The 22,500-nt window shown below is 46.5% G+C and overlaps 1 protein-coding gene across 1 annotated transcript in view; it reads left to right on the top strand.

The window, feature by feature from the left end:
* Window positions 1–20,028: 20,028 nt before the first annotated feature.
* Window positions 20,029–22,500, top strand: part of LOC123488355 (protein sidekick-1-like) — a gene marked incomplete at both ends in the record, with an annotated part of 37,003 nt that continues 34,531 nt past the window's right edge. Inside the window, one exon of the mRNA XM_045219268.1 lies at window positions 20,029–20,185. Coding sequence (XP_045075203.1) covers window positions 20,029–20,185 — 157 coding nt within the window. The remainder of the gene's footprint in view (window positions 20,186–22,500) is intronic.

The following is a 22,500-nucleotide window of genomic DNA, read 5'->3' as shown; positions in this document are numbered from 1 at the left end:
GAATGTGTTGGTGGGTGTGTTGGTGAGTGTGAGTTGGTGTGTGAGTGTGTTGGTGTGTGAGTGTGTTGGTGTGTGAGTTGGTGTGTGAGTGTGTTGGTGACTGTGTTGGTGACTGTGTTGGTGACTGTGTTGGTGGGTGTGTTGGTGAGTGAGTGTGTTGGTGTGTGAGTGTGTTGGTGAGTGTTGGTGTTGGTGTGTGTTGGTGTGTGAGTGTGTTGGTGTGTGAGTGTGTTGGTGTGTGAGTGTGTTGGTGAGTGAGTGTGTTGGTGTGTGAGTGTGTTGGTGTGTGAGTGTGTTGGTGTGTGAGTGTGTTGGTGTGTGAGTGTGTGTGAGTGTGTTGGTGTGTGTGTGTGTGTGTTGGTGTGTGAGTGTGTTGGTGAGTGAGTGTGTTGGTGTGTGAGTGTGTTGGTGTGTGAGTGTGTTGGTGTGTGAGTGTGTTGGTGTGTGAGTGTGTGTGAGTGTGTTGGTGTGTGTGTGTGTGTTGGTGTGTGAGTGTGTTGGTGAGTGAGTGTGTTGGTGTGTGAGTGTGTTGGTGTGTGAGTGTGTTGGTGTGTGAGTGTGTTGGTGAGTGAGTGTGTTGGTGTGTGAGTGTGTTGGTGTGTGAGTGTGTTGGTGTGTGAGTGTGTGTGAGTGTGTTGGTGTGTGTGTGTGTGTTGGTGTGTGAGTGTGTTGGTGAGTGAGTGTGTTGGTGTGTGAGTGTGTTGGTGTGTGAGTGTGTTGGTGTGTGTTACTCCCCAGTCTCAGTGATGGAATATGCAACCAGCTCTCACAGTCTCATGTCAGAATTAGACGTTCATCCATGTTTCTCAAAATTAACTCAGAATTCTTAAGGTTAGACATTAACTCCGAATCGTTAGGGTTAAGGTTTGGGATAGGCTTAAAACATAAATATCAAAAACAACTTTCTATCACTGATTTTGAACATGCAACCTTTTGAATCAGAGGCAGATGCTGATGCCCGTCCACAACACCCTAGCAAAACCCAATCCTACTTGAAGGTAACAGCACTCACTGTTGCCCCTAGTGGCCGGTTTCCTTGTCATCTCCCGACATCCTCAGACATGGATGGACGTTGAATACTGACTTGTATCACGGGTGATCTGGCTGGGAATATGACAAAGCGGGGATAAAAATAGGATCTCCCATGGTATATACAGTGTGTGTGTGTGTGTGTGTGTGTGTTCTGCACGTTGAGCAGATGGACTCGAGTCCCATTACCCACAATCCCCTATGGAACCCCTTAACCCTAGCCGGTGACATTATCATTAACCCAGCAGACGCCATGACCTCATCCTTATCCCCCAGAGACCTGGTTAGGACAAACTTTTTTAGGACTCCTTCAGTCCGCCCCTCTGCCCTCTCATTCTCTAATTTCTCCTCCTCACCTCTCTTTCCCCTGTTGCTCCCTCTCTCTCCTTCCCTCCCTCCCTCTCTCTTCCCTCCCTCCCTCCCGCCATCTCCTCCTCTCTCTATCTCCCTCTCATCTCATCTCCTCTCCTCTCCTCACCCCTTTTATCTTATTCTCTCTCTCTCCCTCTCTCTCTCTCTCGCTCCCTCTCTCCCTCTCTCCTCTCCATCTGTCTCTTGTTCCTCCCTTCCAGCTGACCTGCTGCAATGCATTGTGGGTAGAAGGGCTTTCCCTCCAGGGTTACGGCTACAGTCTCTAACAGGTGTGTGTGTGTGTGTCCAAAAGGTAATGGTAACAGTATAAGACTCAGTAACAGCAGTAGGTAATGGTAACAGTATAGACTCAGTAACAGCAGTAGGTAATGGTAACAGTATAGACTCAGTAACAGCAGTAAGTAATGGTAACAGTATAGACTCAGTAACAGCAGCAGGTAATGGTAACAGTATAGACTCAGTAACAGCAGTAGGTAATGGTAACAGTATAGACTCAGTAACAGCAGCAGGTAATGGTAACAGTATAGACTCAGTAACAGCAGCAGGTAATGGTAACAGTATAGACTCAGTAACAGCAGTAGGTAATGGTAACAGTATAGACTCAGTAACAGCAGTAGGTAATGGTAACAGTATAGACTCAGTAACAGCAGTAGGTAATGGTAACAGTATAGACTCAGTAACAGCAGTAGGTAATGGTAACAGTATAGACTCAGTAACAGCAGTAGGTAATGGTAACAGTATAGACTCAGTAACAGCAGTAGGTAATGGTAACAGTATAGACTCAGTAACAGCAGTAGGTAGTGGTAACAGTATAGACTCAGTAACAGCAGCAGGTAATGGTAACAGTATAGACTCAGTAACAGCAGCAGGTAATGGTAACAGTATAGACTCAGTAACAGCAGCAGGTAATGGTAACAGTATAGACTCAGTAACAGCAGCAGGTAATGTTAACAGTATAGACTCAGTAACAGCAGTAGGTATTGGTAACAGTATAGACTCAGTAACAGCAGTAGGTAATGGTAACAGTATAGACTCAGTAACAGCAGTAGGTAATGGTAACAGTATAGACTCAGTAACAGCAGTAGGTAATGGTAACAGTATAGACTCAGTAACAGCAGTAGGTAATGGTAACAGTATAGACTCAGTAACAGCAGTAGGTAATGGTAACAGTATAGACTCAGTAACAGCAGCAGGTAATGGTAATAGTATAGACTCAGTAACAGCAGTAGGTAATGGTAACAGTATAGACTCAGTAACAGCAGTAGGTAATGGTAACAGTATAGACTCAGTAACAGCAGTAGGTAATGGTAACAGTATAGACTCAGTAACAGCAGTAGGTAATGGTAACAGTATAGACTCAGTGACAGCAGCAGGTAATGGTAACAGTATAGACTCAGTAACAGCAGCAGGTAATGGTAACAGTATAGACTCAGTAACAGCAGCAGGTAATGGTAACAGTATAGACTCAGTAACAGCAGCAGGTAATGGGAACAGTATAGACTCAGTAACAGCAGCAGGTAATGGGAACAGTATAGACTCAGTAACAGCAGTAGGTAATGGTAACAGTATAGACTCAGTAACAGCAGCAGGTAATGGTAACAGTATAGACTCATTGACAGCAGCAGGTAATGGTAACAGTATAGACTCAGTGACAGCAGCAGGTAATGGTAACAGTATAGACTCAGTAACAGCAGCAGGTAATGGTAACAGTATAGACTCAGTAACAGCAGCAGGTAATGGTAACAGTATAGACTCAGTAACAGCAGCAGGTAATGGTAACAGTATAGACTCAGTAACAGCAGCAGGTAATGGGAACAGTATAGACTCAGTAACAGCAGCAGGTAATGGTAACAGTATAGACTCAGTGACAGCAGCAGGTAATGGTAACAGTATAGACTCAGTAACAGCAGCAGGTAATGGTAACAGTATAAGACTCAGTAACAGCAGCAGGTAATGGTAACAGTATAGACTCAGTAACAGCAGCAGGTAATGGTAACAGTATAGACTCAGTAACAGCAGCAGGTAATGGTAACAGTATAGACTCAGTAACAGCAGCAGGTAATGGGAACAGTATAGACTCAGTAACAGCAGCAGGTAATGGTAACAGTATAGACTCAGTGACAGCAGCAGGTAATGGTAACAGTATAAGACTCAGTAACAGCAGCAGGTAATGGTAACAGTATAGACTCAGTAACAGCAGCAGGTAATGGGAACAGTATAGACTCAGTAACAGCAGCAGGTAATGGTAACAGTATAGACTCAGTGACAGCAGCAGGTAATGGTAACAGTATAGACTCAGTAACAGCAGCAGGTAATGGTAACAGTATCTCTCTCTCTCTCTCTCTCTCTCTCTCTCTCTCTCTCTCTCTCTCTCTCTCTCTCTCTCTCTGTCTCTCTCTCTCTCTCTCTCTCTCTCTCTCTCTCTCTCTCTCTCTCTCTCTCTCTCTCTCTCTCTCTCTCTCTCTCTCTCTCTCTCTCTCTATGTGGTTGATAAACCCAGTCTGTGTATATCTCTTCTTAATGTGCTACCAGGGAGTTAGTGTAATGAAGGAGGTAGTCAATTCAACTACACAGCAGAGAGTAGAGACTGTCTGCTAATAGTGTGTGTTTGTATGTACGTGTGTGTGTGTGTGTGTGTGTGTGTGTGTGTGTGTGTGTGTGTGTGTGTGTGCGTTCACGCGTGTGTGTTTTCTCGCTCGTCTGGTCCATTAAGGTCAGTAGTGTCAGGCACTGTGATTGGAGCAAAGATGAGTGTGTGACCCGGGGGTCATCCTCCTAACTGATGATATTACTACATCACCGTATGGATAGGCCAGCTGACAGGTAATCAGGCTGAGGAGTCTTAACATTTTACATTTTACATTTTAGTCATTTAGCAGACGCTCTTATCCAGAGCGACTTACAAATTGGTGCGTTCAACTTAGGATAGCCAGTGGGACAACCACCCTTTTTTTTTAATGGGGGGGTATAAGGATTACTGTTAAACTATTCCAGGTATTCCTTAAAGAGGTAGGGTTTCAAGTGTCTCCGGAAGGTGGTCAGTGACTCCGCTGTCCTGGCGTCATGGGGGAGCTTGTTCCACCATTGGGGTGCCAGAGCAGCGAATAGCTTTGACTGGGCTGAGCGGGAACTGTGCTTCCGTAGAGGTAGGGGGGCTAGTAGGCCAGAGGTGGATGATCGTAGTGCCCTCGTTTGGGTGTAGGGCCTGATCAGAGCCTGAAGGTAAGGAGGTGCCGTTCCCCTCACAGCTCCGTAGGCAAGCACCATGGTTTTGTAGTAGATGCGAGCTTCAACTGGAAGCCAGTGGAGTGTGCGGAGGAGCGGGGTGACATGAGAGAACTTGGGAAGGTTGAACACCAGACGGGCTGCAGCGTTCTGGATAAGTTGTATGGGTTTAATGGCACAGGCAGGGAGGCCAGCCAACAGCGAGTTGCAGTAATCCAGACGGGAGATGACAAGTGCCTGGATTAGGACCTGTGCCGCTTTCTGTGTAAGGTAGGGTCGTACTCTGCGAATGTTGTAGAGCATGAACCTGCAGGATCGGGTCACCGCTTTGATGTTAGCGGAGAACGACAGGGTGTTGCCAAGGTTCTTTGCACTCTGGGAGGAGGACACAATGGAGTTGTCAACCGTGATGGCGAGATCATGGAGCGGGCAGTACTTACACTGGAGGAAGAGCAGCTCCGTCTTGCCAAGGTTCAGCTTGAGGTGGTGATCCGACATCCACACTGATATGTCTGCCAGACATGCAGAGATGCGATTTGCCACCTGGTTATCAGAAGGGGAAAGGAGAAAATGAATTGTGTGTCGTCTGCGTAGCAATGATAGGAGAGACCATGTGAGGATATGACAGAGCCAAGTGACTTGGTGTATAGAGAGAATAGGAGAGGGCCTAGAACTGAGCCCTGGGGGACACCAGTGGTGAGTGCACGTGGTGCGGAGACAGATTCTCGCCACGCCACCTGGTAGGAGCGACCTGTCAGGTAGGACGCAATCCAAGAGTGAGCAGCGCCGGAGATGCCCAACTCGGAGAGGGTGGAGAGGAGGATCTGATGGTTCACAGGATCAAAGGCAGCAGATAGGTCAAGAAGGATAAGAGCAGAGGAGAGAGAGTTAGCTTTCGCAGTGCAGAGAGCCTCCGTGACACAGAGAAGAGCAGTCTCAGTTGAATGATCAGTCTTGAAACCTGACTGGTTTGGATCAAGAAGGTCATTCTGAGAGAGATAGCAGGAGAGTTGGCTAGAGACGGCACGCTCAAGAGTTTTGGAGAGAAAAGAAAGAAGGGATACTGGTCTGTAGTTGTTGACATCGGAGGGATCGAGTGTAGGTTTTTTGAGGAGGGGTGCAACTCTCGCTCTCTTGAAGACGGAAGGGACATAGCCAGCGGTCAAGGATGAGTTGATGAGCGAGGTGAGGTAAGGGAGAAGGTCTCCGGAAATGGTCTGTTGACGAGAGGAGGGGATAGGGTCAAGCGGGCAGGTTGTTGGGCGGCCGGCCGTCACAAGTCGCAAGATTTCATCTGGAGAGAGAGGGGAGAAAGAAGTCAAAGCATAGGGTAGGGCAGTGTGAGCAGGACCAGCGGTGTTAATTTGACTTAATAAATGAGGATTGGATGTCGTCAACCTTCTTTTCAAAATGGTTGACGAAGTCATCCACAGAGAGGGAGGGGGGAGGAGGAGGAGGATTCAGCAGGGAGGAGAAGGTGGCAAAGAGCTTCCTAGGGTTAGAGGCAGAGGCTTGAAATTTAGAGTGGTAGAAAGTGGCTTTAGCAGCAGAAACAGAGGAAGAAAATGTAGCGAGGAGGGAGGGAAAAGATGACAGGTCCGCAGGGACTCTAGTTTTCCTCCATTTCCGCTCATCTGCCCGGAGCCCTGTTCTGTGAGCTCGCAATGAGTCGTCAAGCCACGGAGCAGGAGGGGAGGACCGAGCCGGCCGGGAGGATAGGGGACATAGAGAAAAGGATACTAAGTAGTGGTCGGAGACTTGGAGGGGAGTTGCAGTGAGATTAGTAGAAGAACAGCATCTAGTAAAGATGAGGTCAAGCGTATTGCCTGCCTTGTGAGTAGTGGGGGACGGTGAGAGGGTGAGGTCAAAAGAGGAAAGGAGTGGAAAGAAGGAGGCAGAGAGAAATGAGTCAAAGGCAGACGTAGGGAGGTTAAAGTCACCCAGAACTGTGAGGGGTGAGCCATCCTCAGGAAAGGAACTTATCAAGGCGTCAAGCTCATTGATGAACTCTCCAAGGGAACCTGGAGGGCGATAAATGATAATGTGACAGCATGGAATTCAAATGAGATGGACAGATGGGTCAGGGGGAAAAGAGAGAATGTCCACTTGGGAGAGATGAGGATTCCTGTGCCACCGCCGTGCTAACCAGATGCTCTCGGGGTATGCGAGAACACATGATCAGACGAGGAAAGAGCAGTAGGAGTAGCAGTGTTTTCTGTGGTAATCCATGTTTCCGTCAGCGCCAAGAAGTCGAGAGACTGGAGGTTAGCATATGCTGAGATGAACTCTGCCTTGTTGGCCGCAGAACGGCAGTTCCAGAGGCTGCCGGAGACCTGGAACTCCACGTGGGTCGTGCGCGCAGGGACCACCAGATTAGAGTGACAGCAGCCACGCGGTGTGAAGCGTTTGTATGGCCTGTGCAGAGAGGAGAGAACAGGGATAGGCAGAGGCATAGTTGACAGGCTGCAGCAGATGGCTACAATAATGCAGAGGAGATCGGAATGAAATGAACTAAACATCTGGGAAAGGAGAGAGCGGGGCCTCCCTCACTTACCTTTCACTGAAACACTCAAATATAACTCTCCCAACTTCCACTTTAGAAATTATAATTGTTGTAAACTACAGCGGTTCAATGTTTTCTAGGAATAGACTCTAACTTAGTTTATTCAGCTAGCTAACTTGGTACAGTATTCTTCCGTGAAAACCGCCCAGGGCACCGTATCCTATGACGCCATAGCTAACTAGCATGCTAGCATCCAATAACACACGGTTTAGCACCAATACTTGGTTACAACAAACTACCAAAAGTGTGTTTACACACTAAACAGATCATTCGTGTCCTTGTCTAGTTCCTTTCATAACGCAGAAATAATTAAACGTTGGCTAGCTAGCACAAAGTCAGTCATGCTAGCTACACAAGTGGACTACACATCTCGAATGTTCAGAAAGTGAAGTTTTACGTTGCAAAATTCTCATTGACTAAAATGATATTGTATTTAGTTGCTACAGTACTGCTAGCTGGTAGTGTTGGCTAGCTAGCAATGGTGTTGACTTTGTTTGAAAAACGGTGTCGTTGCGAACGAATGTAGCTGGCTAGCTAACCTCGATAGTTTCTCTATACTACACCTTTACCTTTGATACAAAGACAACTATGTAGCTAGCTAACATTACACTAAACAAATCGTTCCATTGTATTGTAATGTGTGTCATATTACCTGCGGAGTGAAGCACAGCATGACTACTCACTCCAACTCCAACAGGCACTACAGTTGCCATGGACTGAGATGGAGAGATGGAGAGACTGCTTGACCTGTTCAAAGTGCTGTGGTTCAGGTTGTTGAGTTACCCTCCCACCTGTAGTAGTGTTGAGTTGTTCAGGGATAATTAAATAGTCACATGTATTTATCTCTGACATCAAGGACACACACACACACACCTTTTCTGACATCAAGGACAAATGTATTTAAAGTTTAAAGCATATTTATGATTTATTATACAGTTCCACTGAAATACTTTGACATGTGAGATAGATGGCCGGTGAGGGGTGTGTGTGTGTGGAGGGGGGGAAATGTCTTTGTGTAGAAAAGGCCTGAGGCAGAAACACAGACACACAGTTATACACAGTCTATCAATTGCAGTACCACACAGACACACATGACAGAGTTACTGCTTCACTTGCCTCTCTCTCTCTCTCTCTCTCTCTCTCTCTCTCTCTCTCTCTCTCTCTCTCTCTCTCTCTCTCTCTCTCTCTCTCTCTCTCTGTCTCTCTCTCTCCTCTCTCCTCTCTCTCTCTCTCTCTCTCTCTCTCTCTCTCTCTCTCTCCCTCTCCGTGATCATAAAGGAATATCAATAATCCAGAAAGATAAATGAAGGAATAAACTACTGACTGGAATGAGTCATCACCACGACTACCACCCACTAGAGGACAGGAGGGAGAACGAGAGAGAGAGAGGTGGTGAAGAGAGGTGAGGTAGGGAGGGAGGAGGAAAAGAGGAGGAGGAGGAGATGAAGAGAGACGGAGAGAGAAGAAGAGAGAAGGAGAGAGAGGCATTCACCTGAAATCAGGTCTCTGTAATCTGTAATAAGATTGAGCTGCAGCATAGGACGATGAATACCAATGTAGTATTGCACACACACACACAGTCCACTAGGACATTGACTTCCAAATCTCCCAGAAAGGCGTGTGTGAGGAGAGCTGAAACTGTGATCTTTAAATTCCTATTTGATGTCTTCTATCCTCCCTCTCTGCTAGGTGGGTGGGTGTGGCTGTGTGTTGGTGTGTGCCTGCGTGTTTGTGTGTCTCAGTGTGTGTGACGGACAGTATTACCCATAAGGCCAGTCTCCAGGGTGACCACAGAGGGGATTGTGTTAAGCACCTCTTCTGGCGCCTCTCCTAGCTCTGCAAAGCATTCTGGGACAGATAGAGAGACGGGGGGGTTAATCTCAGGGTTCTTCCAACTGGGGTTCAACCACCTCTGACCCCTGACCCTTACTACAGCTCTCACCTGGTCACCTGGGATGTAACTAGAAAGGAGTGGCTTTTGGCTGACTCTGAAATGGCCCCTATTCCCTATGTAGTGCTTTAGACCAGGAGATGCAGACTTGGACCCGGAACACACTTTGCAGAGGGTAATGAAGTTTAAAATGTAACATTTTATTGAACCAGATTATAATTATGATGAGAGAGAGAGAGAGAGAGAGAGACAGAGAGAGAGAGAGAGAGAGGGAGAGAGAGAGAGAGAGAGAGAGAGAGAGAGAGAGAGACAGAGAGAGAGAGAGAGAGAGAGAGAGAGAGAGAGAGAGACAGAGACAGAGAGAGAGAGAGACCATTGTTATTCAGTGTGTGTAGTGGTGAGGACATTATAACCTATCAGGGTCACCATGGTGACGTTTGAATGCCAAACAAAGACTCCGTCCGTCCGTCTGTCCGCACCTGTCCTCTAGACAAGATCACACGCATGAATGCATGCATGCACACAAACAGACACACAGACACAGACACAAACCATATAGGCATGCACACACAAATACCCAGACTCCACACACACACACACACACACACACACAGGCTCTTTTTGGTAGTCAGGTCATTCACCGGCACGTATTTTCTGTGTTTTAGTTATTTAAGTTGTCATGTCTTTATGCATTATCATTAAGAAGTTGATGACTGTCTTGTTTGTGTGTTTCTGTGTGTGTTTGTGTGTGTGTTTCCACGGATTTTGAATGCATTATGTTTCTACTAAAATCAGGACAGTCTCTCTCTCTCCCTCTCTCTCTCTCTCTCTCTCTCTCTCTCTCTCGCGCTCTCCTCTCTCTCGCTCTCTCCGTCTGTCTGTCCTGTATGGTGTCTGTCATGGTCTGAGGTGGTTTTGATCCATAATGAATAAAGGGATCTGATTCGTCAATCACATCAAAACTACCCACCATACCCCTGGGTCAGGACAATGTCAGCCGTCAGGGACGGCTAGAGGAGGGCTGACAGACGGAGGGAGGGAGGGATGGTGAGTGTGTGTGTGAGGGGATGGAGTGAGAGAGATGGTAGTAGATCAATGAAAGAGAAGGAGAGAGTCTGTGGGGGAATGTTTCAGTTGGAGTCCACATCATCACACTAAATGTGTGTGTGTGTGTGTGTGGTGGAGGGGGTGTATCCTGACCGAGCCCTGCAGCCCGGGGCTGAGATTGCCAGGCCACCGCAGATCGTAGAGTGTGTGTGAAGTGTGTGTGTGTGTGAGATGTCTGGTTGGTGTGTGAAGTATGGACGGTGGACTGTGGTCTTTGTGTCAGACACTCATTACCTCTCTCTTCTCCACTTTTCTCTCTCTCTCCCTCTCTTCTCTCCTTCTCCGTCTCTCCTTCTCTCTGTCATCTTAACTCCAAGCCAGCTTCTCTGTCTCTCTATCAATCTGTTCCTGTGATCAGTGGTCTGGACAGAGGAATGGGTGGTCTGTCTCACAGTAAAAAGACAAGTAGTCTACTAATTAGGACATTGGGAAAGATAAAGAGAGAGAGATACGGAGAAAAGGGGGGGAGAGGGGGAGAAGGAGAAGAGTGGGAAGAGGAGAGGGGGAAGAGGAGAGAAGGAGAGAGAAGGAGGAGAGGGGGAAGAGGAGAGGGGGAGAGAGAAGGAGGAGAGGGGGAAGAGGAGAGGGGGAGAGAGAAGGAGGAGAGGGGGAAGAGGAGAGGGGGAGAGAGAAGGAGGAGAGGGGGAAGAGGAGAGGGGGAGAGAGAAAGAGGAGAGGGGGAAGAGGAGAGGGGGAGAGAGAAGGAGGAGAGGGGGAAGAGGAGAGGGGGAAGAGGAGAGAAGGAGGAGAGGGGGAAGAGGAGAGGGGGAGAGAGAAGGAGGAGAGGGGGAAGAGGAGAGGGGGAAGAGGAGAGAAGGAGGAGAGGGGGAAGAGGAGAGATGTAGAGAGAAAGAGAAGAGTGGGAAGAGGAACGAGGGAGAGAGGAGGAGGAGAGGGGGAAGAGGAGAGAAGGAGGAGAGGGGGAAGAGGAGAGAGGGAGAGAGAAGGAGGAGAGGGGGAAGAGGAGAGAAGGAGAGAGAAGGAGGAGAGGGGGAAGAGGAGAGAGGGAGAGAGGAGGAGGAGAGGGGGAAGAGGAGAGAGGGAGAGAAGGAGGAGAGGGGGAAGAGGAGAGATGTAGAGAGAAAGAGAAGAGTGGGAAGAGGAGAGATGGAGAGAGAAGGAGGAGAGTGGGAAGAGGAGCGAGGGGGAAGAGGAGAGAGGGGGAAGAGGAGAGAGAAGGAGGAGAGGTGGAAGAGGAGAGAGGGAGAGAGAAGGAGGAGAGGGGGAAGAGGAGAGAAGGAGGAGAGGGGGAAGAGGAGAGAGGGAGAGAGGAGGAGGAGAGGGGGAAGAGGAGAGAGGGAGAGAAGGAGGAGAGGGGGAAGAGGAGAGATGGAGAGAGAAGGAGGAGAGTGGGAAGAGGAGCGAGGGGGAAGAGGAGAGAAGGAGGAGAGGGGGAAGAGGAGAGAGGGGGAAGAGGAGAGAGAAGGAGGAGAGGTGGAAGAGGAGAGAGGGAGAGAGAAGGAGGAGAGGGGGAAGAGGAGAGAGAAGGAGAAGAGGTGGAAGAGGAGAGAGGGGGAAGAGGAGAGAGAAGGAGGAGAGGGGGAAGAGGAGAGAAGGAGGAGAGGGGGAAGAGGAGAGAGGGAGAGAGAAGGAGGAGAGGGGGAAGAGGAGAGAGGGAGAGAGAAGGAGGAGAGGGGGAAGAGGAGAGAAGGAGGAGAGGGGGAAGAGGAGAGAGGGAGAGAGAAGGAGGAGAGGGGGAAGAGGAGAGAAGGAGGAGAGGGGGAAGAGGAGAGAGGGGGAAGAGGAGAGAGGGAGAGAGAAGGAGGAGAGGGGGAAGAGGAGAGAAGGAGGAGAGGGGGAAGAGGAGAGAGGGGGAAGAGGAGAGAGAAGGAGGAGAGGTGGGAAGAGGAGAGAGGGAGAGAGAAGGAGGAGAGGGGGAAGAGGAGAGAAGGAGGAGAGGGGGAAGAGGAGAGAGGGGGAAGAGGAGAGAGAAGGAGGAGAGGTGGAAGAGGAGAGAGGGAGAGAGAAGGAGGAGAGGGGGAAGCGGAGAGAAGGAGGAGAGGGGGAAGCGGAGAGAAGGAGGAGAGGGGGAAGAGGAGAGAGAAGGAGGAGAGGTGGAAGAGGAGAGAGGGAGAGAGAAGGAGGAGAGGGGGAAGAGGTGAGAGGGAGAGAGAAGGAGGAGAGGGGGAAGCGGAGAGAAGGAGGAGAGGGGGAAGAGGAGCGAGGGAGAGAGAAGGAGGAGAGGGGGAAGAGGAGAGAAAGAGGAGAGGGGGAAGAGGAGAGAGGGAGAGGGAGAGAGAAGGAGGAGAGGGGGAAGAGGAGAGAGGGAGAGAGGAGGAGGAGAGGGGGAAGAGGAGCGAGGGAGAGAGAAGGAGGAGAGGGGGAAGAGGAGTGAGGGAGAGAGAAGGAGGAGAGGGGGAAGAGGAGAGAAAGAGGAGAGGGGGAAGAGGAGAGATGGAGAGAGTAAGAGGAGAGAGGGACAGAGATGGAGGAGAGGGAGAAGAGAGAAGGAGGTGAGGGGGAAGAGAGAAGGAGGAGAGAGGGGGGAGAGGGGGAAGAGGAGAGAGGGGGAGAGAAGGGGGAGAGTTTTTAGGTCACCACTTTATTTTAAGAATGTGAAATGTCAGAACAATAGTAGAGAGGGATTTATTTCAGCTTTTATTTCTTTCATCACATTCCCAGTGGGTCAGAAGTTTACATACACTCAATTAGTATTTGGTAGCATTGCCTTTAAATTGTTTAACTTGGGTCAAACGTTTCGGGTAGCCTTCCACAAGCTTCCCACAATAAGTTGAGTGAATATTGGCCCATTCCTCCTGACAGAGCTGGTGTAACGGAGTCAGGTTTGTAGGCCTCCTTGCTCGCACACGCTTTTTCAGTTCTTCCCACACATTTTCTATAGGATTTAGGTCAGGGCTTTGTGATGGCCACTCCAATACCATTACTTTGTTGTCCTTAAGCCATTTTTCCACAACTTTGGAAGTATGCTTGGGATCATTGTCCATTTGGAAGACCCATTTGCGACCAAGCTTTAACTTCCTGACTGATGTCTTGAGATGTTGCTTCAATATATCCACATAATTTTCCTTCCTCATGATGCCATCTATTTTGTGAAGTGCACCAGTCCCTCCTGCAGCAAAGAACCCCCACATGATGCTGCCACCCCCGTGCTTCACGGTTGGGATGGTGTTCTTCGGCTTGCAAGTAACCCCCTTTTTCCTCCAAACATAACGATGGACATTATGGCCAGTTATATTTTTGTTTAATCAGACCAGAGGACATTTCTCCAAAAAGTACGATCTTTGTCCCCATGTGCAGTTGGAAATTGCTCCCAAGGATGAACCAGACTTGTGGAGGTCTACAATTTTTTTTCTGAGGTCTTGGCTAATTTCTTTTGATTTTCCCATGATGTCAAGCAAAGAGGCACTGAGTTTGAAGGTAGGCCTTGAAATACATCCACAGGTACACCTCCAATGTGATGTCAGTTAGCGTATCAGAAGCTTATAAAGCCATGAAATCATTTTCTGGAATTTTCCAAGCTGTTTAAAGCCACAGTCAACATAGTGTATGTAAACTTCTGACCTGCTGGAATTGTGATACAGTGAATTATAAGTGAAATAATCTGTCTGTAAACAATTGTTGGAAAAATTGCTTGTGTCACGCACAAAGTAGATGTCCTAACCAACTTGCCAAAATTATGTTTTGTTAAAGTGGTTGAAAAACGAGTTTTAATGACTCCACCCTAAGAGTATTTAAACTTTTGACTTATTTTTTTTGTCAATTTAGCAGACACTCTTATCCAGAGCGACTTACAGTTAGTGAGTGTATACATTATTTTTATTTTTTTCATACTGGCCCCCCGTGGGAATCGAACCCACAACCCTGGCGTTGCAAACGCCATGCTCTACCAACTGAGCTACATCCCTGCCAGCCATTCCCTCCCCTACCCTGGACGACTTGTGCGCCGCCCCATGGGGTCTCCCGGTCACGGCCGGCTACGACAGAGCCTGGATTCGAACCAGGATCTCTAGTGGCACAGCCTCAGACCACTGCGCCACTCGGGAGGACTTCAACTGTATCCCTCTGACTGCTGTCAATCAAACCCAGCGGGAGCTCTGATTAGTGCAGAGAGATAAAGGAGGGATTGGGGGCATGCCCTTTGTTTGTGTGCATGCATATACGCATGTGTGTGCCTCTGTGTGTGTGTGTTTTTGTTGTGTGTGTGACTGTGCGTACATGCCTGTTTGCGTGTAAAGTGTTTTTAAATTACTGTTGAAACAAGCGCCAGCAGACAGACAAGACAGACAGACAGACAGACAGACAGACAGACAGGCAGGCAGGCCGGCAGGCAGGCAGAGTCTATTAGATTAAGTGGTGTAAATCTAATTTGCAGCCTAATCAAATATATTCTGGTTAGGAGAAAGAATTAGCTGAGACAGGCAACTTTACCACACTCATTCACATTAACATGATTTGATATAAAACAGATTAATTTAACTATATTTTTTGTCCTCATAATGTGGGGGTTGGTGTGTGTGTGGCGGGGAAGGGATGTGTGTTCTATCAGGATTCATAAGAAAGGCTGCTCTGTCAGAACCTCTCACAGCTCTACCAAGATAAAGGGATTTTTCAGGAGCTGTTGACCCTAACTCTGATTCCCCCTACACACACTCTCACTCACTCACTCACTCACACACACACACACACACACACACACACACACACACACACACACACACACACACACACAAACAACCTCGTTTGGGTTTAACTTTTGAGTGCAGCAAGAGGGATAGAGGGAGAGAGATGAGAGAGGGAGAGAGAGATGAGAGAGGGAGAGAGAGATGGTAGAGAAAGAGGGAGGGAGAGAGAGAGAGAGAGATGGTAGAGAAAGAGGGAGATGAGATATTGAGCGTAGAGGAAAAGAGATGAGATCAGAACCATCAGCCCCTGAGCCTCACCCTGCTCCTCACCTCCCTCTCTCATCCCTCTCTTCTCTCTCTCTATCTGGCTTGCCTGCAAATTGAATTCCTCCTCTTGAATCTGCATAAGAAGCTCTCTGAGACCGACCGGGGTGGGGGGGGACAGCCGTACTCTGTGTGTGTGTGTCCTGTCACTGTTGGAGGATGATCTCTCTCTCCTCTATTCCTTCATGCATCACTCCTCTAAATAGACAGAAAACCACAGCCTTGACATGCCAGACAGAGAGTGATGGACAGACTAAGAGAGAGAGAGAGTTAAATAGAGAGATGGACAGACTAAGAGAGAGAGAGAGAGTTAAATAGAGAGATGGACAGACTAAGAGAGAGAGAGAGTTAAATAGAGAGATGGACAGACTAAGGGAGAGAGAGAGTTAAATAGAGAGATGGACAGACTAAGGGAGAGAGAGAGTTAAATAGAGAGATGGACAGACTAAGGGAGAGAGAGAGTTAAATAGAGAGATGGACAGACTAAGGGAGAGAGAGAGTTAAATAGAGAGATGGACAGACTAAGAGAGAGAGAGAGAGTTAAATAGAGAGATGGACAGACTAAGAGAGAGAGAGAGAGTTAAATAGAGAGATGGACAGACTAAGGGAGAGAGAGAGAGTTAAATAGAGAGATGGACAGACTAAGAGAGAGAGAGAGAGTTAAATAGAGAGATGGACAGACTAAGAGAGAGAGAGAGTTAAATAGAGAGATGGACAGACTAAGAGAGAGAGAGAGTTAAATAGAGAGATGGACAGACTAAGGGAGAGAGAGAGTTAAATAGAGAGATGGACAGACTAAGAGAGAGAGAGAGAGTTAAATAGAGAGATGGACAGACTAAGAGAGAGAGAGAGAGTTAAATAGAGAGATGGACAGACTAAGGGAGAGAGAGAGTTAAATAGAGAGATGGACAGACTAAGAGAGAGAGAGAGAGTTAAATAGAGAGATGGACAGACTAAGAGAGAGAGAGAGAGTTAAATAGAGAGATGGACAGACTAAGGGAGAGAGAGAGTTAAATAGAGAGATGAATAGACTAAGAGAGAGAGAGAGAGTTAAATAGAGAGATGGACAGACTAAGGGAGAGAGAGAGTTAAATAGAGAGATGGACAGACTAAGGGAGAGAGAGAGTTAAATAGAGAGATGGACAGACTAAGAGAGAGAGAGAGTTAAATAGAGAGATGGACAGACTAAGAGAGAGAGAGAGTTAAATAGAGAGATGGACAGACTAAGAGAGAGAGAGAGTTAAATAGAGAGATGGACAGACTAAGAGAGAGAGAGAGTTAAATAGAGAGATGGACAGACTAAGGGAGAGAGAGAGAGTTAAATAGAGAGATGGACAGACTAAGAGAGAGAGAGAGTTAAATAGAGAGATGGACAGACTAAGAGAGAGAGAGAGTTAAATAGAGAGATGGACAGACTAAGAGAGAGAGAGAGTTAAATAGAGAGATGGACAGACTAAGGGAGAGAGAGAGAGTTAAATAGAGAGATGGACAGACTAAGAGAGAGAGAGAGTTAAATAGAGTGATGGACAGACTAAGAGAGAGAGAGAGTTAAATAGAGAGATGGACAGACTAAGAGAGAGAGATAGTTAAATAGAGAGATGAATAGACTAAGAGAGAGAGAGAGAGTTAAATAGAGAGATGGACAGACTAAGAGAGAGAGAGAGAGTTAAATAGAGAGATGGACAGACTAAGAGAGAGAGAGAGTTAAATAGAGAGATGGACAGACTAAGGAGAGAGAGAGAGAGTTAAATAGAGAGATGGACAGACTAAGGAGAGAGAGAGTTAAATAGAGAGATGGACAGACTAAGAGAGAGAGAGAGTTAAATAGAGAGATGGACAGACTAAGAGAGAGAGAGAGTTAAATAGAGAGATGGACAGACTAAGGGAGAGAGAGAGTTAAATAGAGAGATGGACAGACTAAGAGAGAGAGAGAGTTAAATAGAGAGATGGACAGACTAAGAGAGAGAGAGAGTTAAATAGAGAGATGGACAGACTAAGAGAGAGAGAGAGTTAAATAGAGAGATGGACAGACTAAGGGAGAGAGAGAGAGTTAAATAGAGAGATGGACAGACTAAGAGAGAGAGAGAGTTAAATAGAGTGATGGACAGACTAAGAGAGAGAGAGAGTTAAATAGAGAGATGGACAGACTAAGAGAGAGAGATAGTTAAATAGAGAGATGAATAGACTAAGAGAGAGAGAGAGAGTTAAATAGAGAGATGGACAGACTAAGAGAGAGAGAGAGAGTTAAATAGAGAGATGGACAGACTAAGAGAGAGAGAGAGAGTTAAATAGAGTGATGGACAGACTAAGAGAGAGAGAGAGAGTTAAATAGAGAGATGGACAGACTAAGGGAGAGAGAGAGTTAAATAGAGAGATGGACAGACTAAGAGAGAGAGAGAGTTAAATAGAGAGATGGACAGACTAAGGGAGAGAGAGAGTTAAATAGAGAGATGGACAGACTAAGAGAGAGAGAGAGTTAAATAGAGTGATGGACAGACTAAGAGAGAGAGAGAGAGTTAAATAGAGTGATGGACAGACTAAGAGAGAGAGAGAGTTAAATAGAGTGATGGACAGACTAAGAGAGAGAGAGAGTTAAATAGAGTGATGGACAGACTAAGAGAGAGAGAGAGTTAAATAGAGAGATGGACAGACTAAGGGAGAGAGAGAGTTAAATAGAGAGATGGACAGACTAAGAGAGAGAGAGAGTTAAATAGAGAGATGGACAGACTAAGAGAGAGAGAGAGTTAAATAGAGTGATGGACAGACTAAGAGAGAGAGAGAGTTAAATAGAGTGATGGACAGACTAAGAGAGAGAGAGAGTTAAATAGAGTGATGGACAGACTAAGAGAGAGAGAGAGAGTTAAATAGAGAGATGGACAGACTAAGAGAGAGAGAGAGTTAAATAGAGAGATGGACAGACTAAGGGAGAGAGAGAGTTAAATAGAGAGATGGACAGACTAAGAGAGAGAGAGAGTTAAATAGAGAGATGAATAGAGAAAGTTGGATAGAAAGAGAGAGAGTACTAAAGGAGTGAAATAGAAAGAGATGGACAGAGAGAGAGAGAGAAACAGAGAGATGGACAGACAGAGAGAGAAACAGAGAGATGGACAGACAGACAGACAGAGAAACAGAGAGATGGACAGACAGACAGAGAGAGAGAAACAGAGAGATGGACAGACAGAGAGAGATAAACAGAGAGATGGACAGACAGAGAGAGAGAAACAGAGAGATGGACAGACAGACAGACAGAGAGAGAAACGATAGAGATGGACAGACAGAGAGAGAGAAACAGAGAGATGGACAGACAGAGAGAGAAACGATAGAGATGGACAGACAGACAGACAGAGAGAAACAGAGAGATGGACAGACAGACAGAGAGAGAAACGATAGAGATGGACAAACAGAGAGAGAGAAACTTTCTTCTCTCTCTCCCTCTCTCTCTCTCTCTCTCTCTCTCTCTCTGTCTCTCTCTCTCTCTCTCTCAATTCAATTCAATTTCAATTTAAGGGCTTTATTGGCATGGGAAACGTATGTTAAAATTGCCAAAGCAAGTGAAGTAGATAGTAAACAAAAGTGAAATAAACAATAAATATTAACAGTAAACATTACACTCAGAAGTTTCAAAAGAATAAAGACATTTCAAATGTCATATTATGTATATATATATATATATATATATATATAGTTTTGTAACAATGTCCTCTCTCTCTCTCTCTCTCTCTCTCTCTCTCTCTCTCTCTCTCTCTCTCTCTCTCTCTCTCTCTCTCTCTCTCTCTCTCCCTCTCTCTCTCTCTCTCTCCCTCTCTGTCTCTCTCTCTCTCTCTCTCTCTCTCTCTCTCTCTCTCTCTCTCTCTCTCTCTCTCTCTCCCTCTCTCTCTCTCTGTCTCTCTCTCTCTCTCTCTCTCTCTCTCTCTCTCTCTCTCTCTCTCTCTCTCTCTCTCTCTCTCTCTCTCTCTCTCTCTCTCTCTCTCTCTCTCTCTCTCTCTCTCCCTCCCTCCCTGTGCCCCAGAGTGCCTATGGGTGGGCCTAATGGCTTGATGGACAGTTCCTAGGGCCTGTGAGAGTTGCTGACTAATAGTCTGGTTGGCGCTCGTTTAGCTTGACTGTCAAATCCGTGTATTTGTTTGTGGCTTTTATAAAAAGAGCTCCCCGATTTCCCCCCTTGCCATTTGAGTTTGATGTACAGTATATACAGTACGGTATACCGCCCAAGCCTAGTGAGTAGTGTAACACTGGTTTTGTGCAAGGGGTACCACACGAAATTGTCAAAGTTAACACTAGAACTGCCACAGGCCAACGTCCTGCTCCTTCTCTGACGTTTCCTAAATGTTTGGATTTGACACTGCTCATTCGTCAGAATTTAGAAATCATAAACAGAAAAGTATTTAGAGCCTTTTTTTACCAGTTTATTTTTACACCTATTCTCAGCTTAACCGTCCAAGACAACTTGCTGTAGGACGTTGGTACCCAGCCAGGCACTAATGCGTCTCTCTCTCCTCACTGAATCAATGACAAATGGAGGGAATGGGCCATAATTGTGCACCTTACTTCACAATGTAATTTAAATGAGGCCTAACTGAATGATGAGGAGGGTGAAGAGGTTGATTTCATTTAGAAAGACAATAGTGTAAGGATGAGTTTGTTATGCCTGTTGATCAGCAGCTTCCAGTGTTAAGGGATATTGTGTGTAGATGGGTGAGACTTTTTAAAAAATGTAATACATTTTGAATTTAGGCTGTAACACAACAAAATGTGGAAAAAGTAAAGGGGTGTGAATACTTTCTGAAGGCACTGTACATATCACTTGTAGATTGTTTCATATTCCATGTTTTGACATGATTATAAATTCCAGCTGAATTAAATATTTATTCTCTCCTCTTCTCTCTCTCTCCCCCTCCCCCCTCCCCCCTCCCCCTCCCCCCTCCCCCCTCCAGATGTAGCTCCATATTTCCGTGTGTCTCCGGGCCAGGTCCAGACCCATCTAGAGGGTAACAGGCTGGTACTGACCTGCCTGGCTGAAGGCTCCTGGCCTCTACAGTACCGATGGATCCTCAACAACACAGACATCACACACTTCTCTCCACTATACACGTAAATATACCTCTCTCTATATATATACAGTACCTTTCTCTATAAATATACCTACATATACTATACTGTACCTCTCTCTACCTCCTTCTCTCCACTATAGATGTAAATATACCTATATATAATATACAGTGGGGAGAACAAGTATTTGATACACTGCTGATTTTGCAGGTTTTCCTACTTACAAAGCATGTAGAGGTCTGTAATTTTTATCATAGGTACACTTCAACTGTGATAGACGGAATCTAAAACAAAAATCCAGAAAATCACACTGTATGATTTTAAAGTAATTAATTTGCATTTTATTGCATGACATAAGTATTTGATCGCCTACCAACCAGTAAGAATTCCGGCTCTCACAGACCTGTTAGTTTTTCTTTAAGAAGCCCTCCTGTTCTCTACTCATTACCTGTATTAATTGCACCTGTTTGAACTCGTTACCTGTATAAAAGATACCTGTCCACACACTCAATCAAACAGACTCCAACCCCTCCACAATGGCCAAGACCAGAGAGCTGTGTAAGGACATCAGGGATAAAATTGTAGACCTGCACAAGGCTGGGATGGGCTACAGGACAATAGGCAAGCAGCTTGGTGAGAAGGCAACAACTGTTGGCGCAATTATTAGAAAATAGAAGAAGTTCAAGATGACGGTCAATCATCCTCGGTCTGGGGCTCCATGCAAGATCTCACCTCAAGGAGCATCAATGATCATGAGGAAGGTGAAGGATCAGCCCAGAACTACACGGCAGGACCTGGTCAATGACCTGAAGAGTGCTGGGACCACAGTCTCAAAGAAAACCATTAGTAACACACTACGCCGCCATGGATTAAAATCCTGCAGCGCACGCAAGGTCCCCCTGCTCAAGCCAGCGCATGTCCAGGCCCGTCTGAAGTTTGCCAATTACCATCTCGATGATCCAGAGGAGGAATGGGAGAAGGTCATGTGGTCTGATGAGACAAAAATAGAGCTTTTTGGTCTAAACTCCACTCGTCGTGTTTGGAGGAAGAAGAAGGATGAGTACAACCCCAAGAACACCATCCCAACCGTGAAGCATGGAGGTGGAAACATTATTCTTTGGGGATGCTTTTCTGCAAAGGGGACAGGACGACTGCACCGTATTGAGGGGAGAATGGATGGGGCCATGTATCGCGAGATCTTGGCCAACAACCTCCTTCCCTCAGTAAGAGCATTGAAGATGGGTCGTGGCTGGGTCTTCCAGCATGACAACGACCTGAAACACACAGCCAGGGCAACTAAGGAGTGGCTCCGTAAGAAGCATCTCAAGGTCCTGGAGTGGCCTAGCCAGTCTCCAGACCTGAACCCAATAGAAAATCTTTGGAGGGAGCTGATAGTCTGTATTGCCCAGCGACAGCCCCGAAACCTGAAGGATCTGGAGAAGGTCTGTATGGAGGAGTGGGCCAAAATCCCTGCTGCAGTGTGTGCAAACCTGGTCAAGACCTACAGGAAGAGAGAGAGAGAGAGAGAGAGAGAGAGAGAGAGAGAGAGAGAGAGAGAGAGAGAGAGAGAGAGAGAGAGAGTTGAAAGAGAGAGAGAGAGAGAGAGAGAGAGATGGAAGAGAGAGAGAGAGATGAAGAGAGAGAGAGAGAGAGAGAGAGAGAGATGGGAGAGAGAGAGAGATAGAAAGAGAGAGAGAGAGAGAGAGAGAGAGAGATGGAAGAGAGAGAGAGAGAGTTGGAGAGAGAGAGAGATGGAAAGAGAGAGAGAGAGAGAGAGAGAGAGAGAGAGAGAGAGAGAGAGAGAGAGAGAGAGAGAGAGAGAGAGAGAGAGAGATATGAGAGAGAGAGAGAGAGAACACACACCCTTTCTCTCTCTCTCGAGGGGGATGACCCAGCAGTTTGTAGCCATGTATTGATTGAGATAAGTGGTATTCTGCATCGGACGGTAGAAAAACAACAACAACAACACAACAATAAGGCTGGGTGTATTGTCATGTACGGCTGATTTCAGCACTTTTCAAAGTTAGGGCCCAGTTGGGTTAGAAATGTTTAGAAAACAATTGTTTGGGGATGTAAGACGGCCTATTTGGGAATTCCCGGGGAACACTTTCTTGGTAATGTAAGGATGGCTTTAGATTGACAATTTTAGGATAGAGTATTAGAACTATGTTAGTTTGACAATGTTTGGACAGTGTTAGTTTGACAGTGTTAGGTTAGAGTTAGTTTGACAATGTTAGGTTAGAGTTAGTTTGACAATGTTAGGTTAGAGTTAGTTTGACAATGTTAGGTTAGAGTTAGTTTGACAATGTTAGGTTAGAGTTAGTTTGACAATGTTAGGTTAGAGTTAGTTTGACAAT

Source organism: Coregonus clupeaformis, unplaced genomic scaffold (genome assembly GCF_020615455.1).
Source record: "Coregonus clupeaformis isolate EN_2021a unplaced genomic scaffold, ASM2061545v1 scaf2207, whole genome shotgun sequence".
Taxonomy (NCBI): Eukaryota; Metazoa; Chordata; class Actinopteri; order Salmoniformes; family Salmonidae; genus Coregonus; species Coregonus clupeaformis.
The sequence above is the reverse complement of the archived record's forward strand: the minus strand, read 5'-3'. Positions and strand labels throughout refer to the sequence as shown.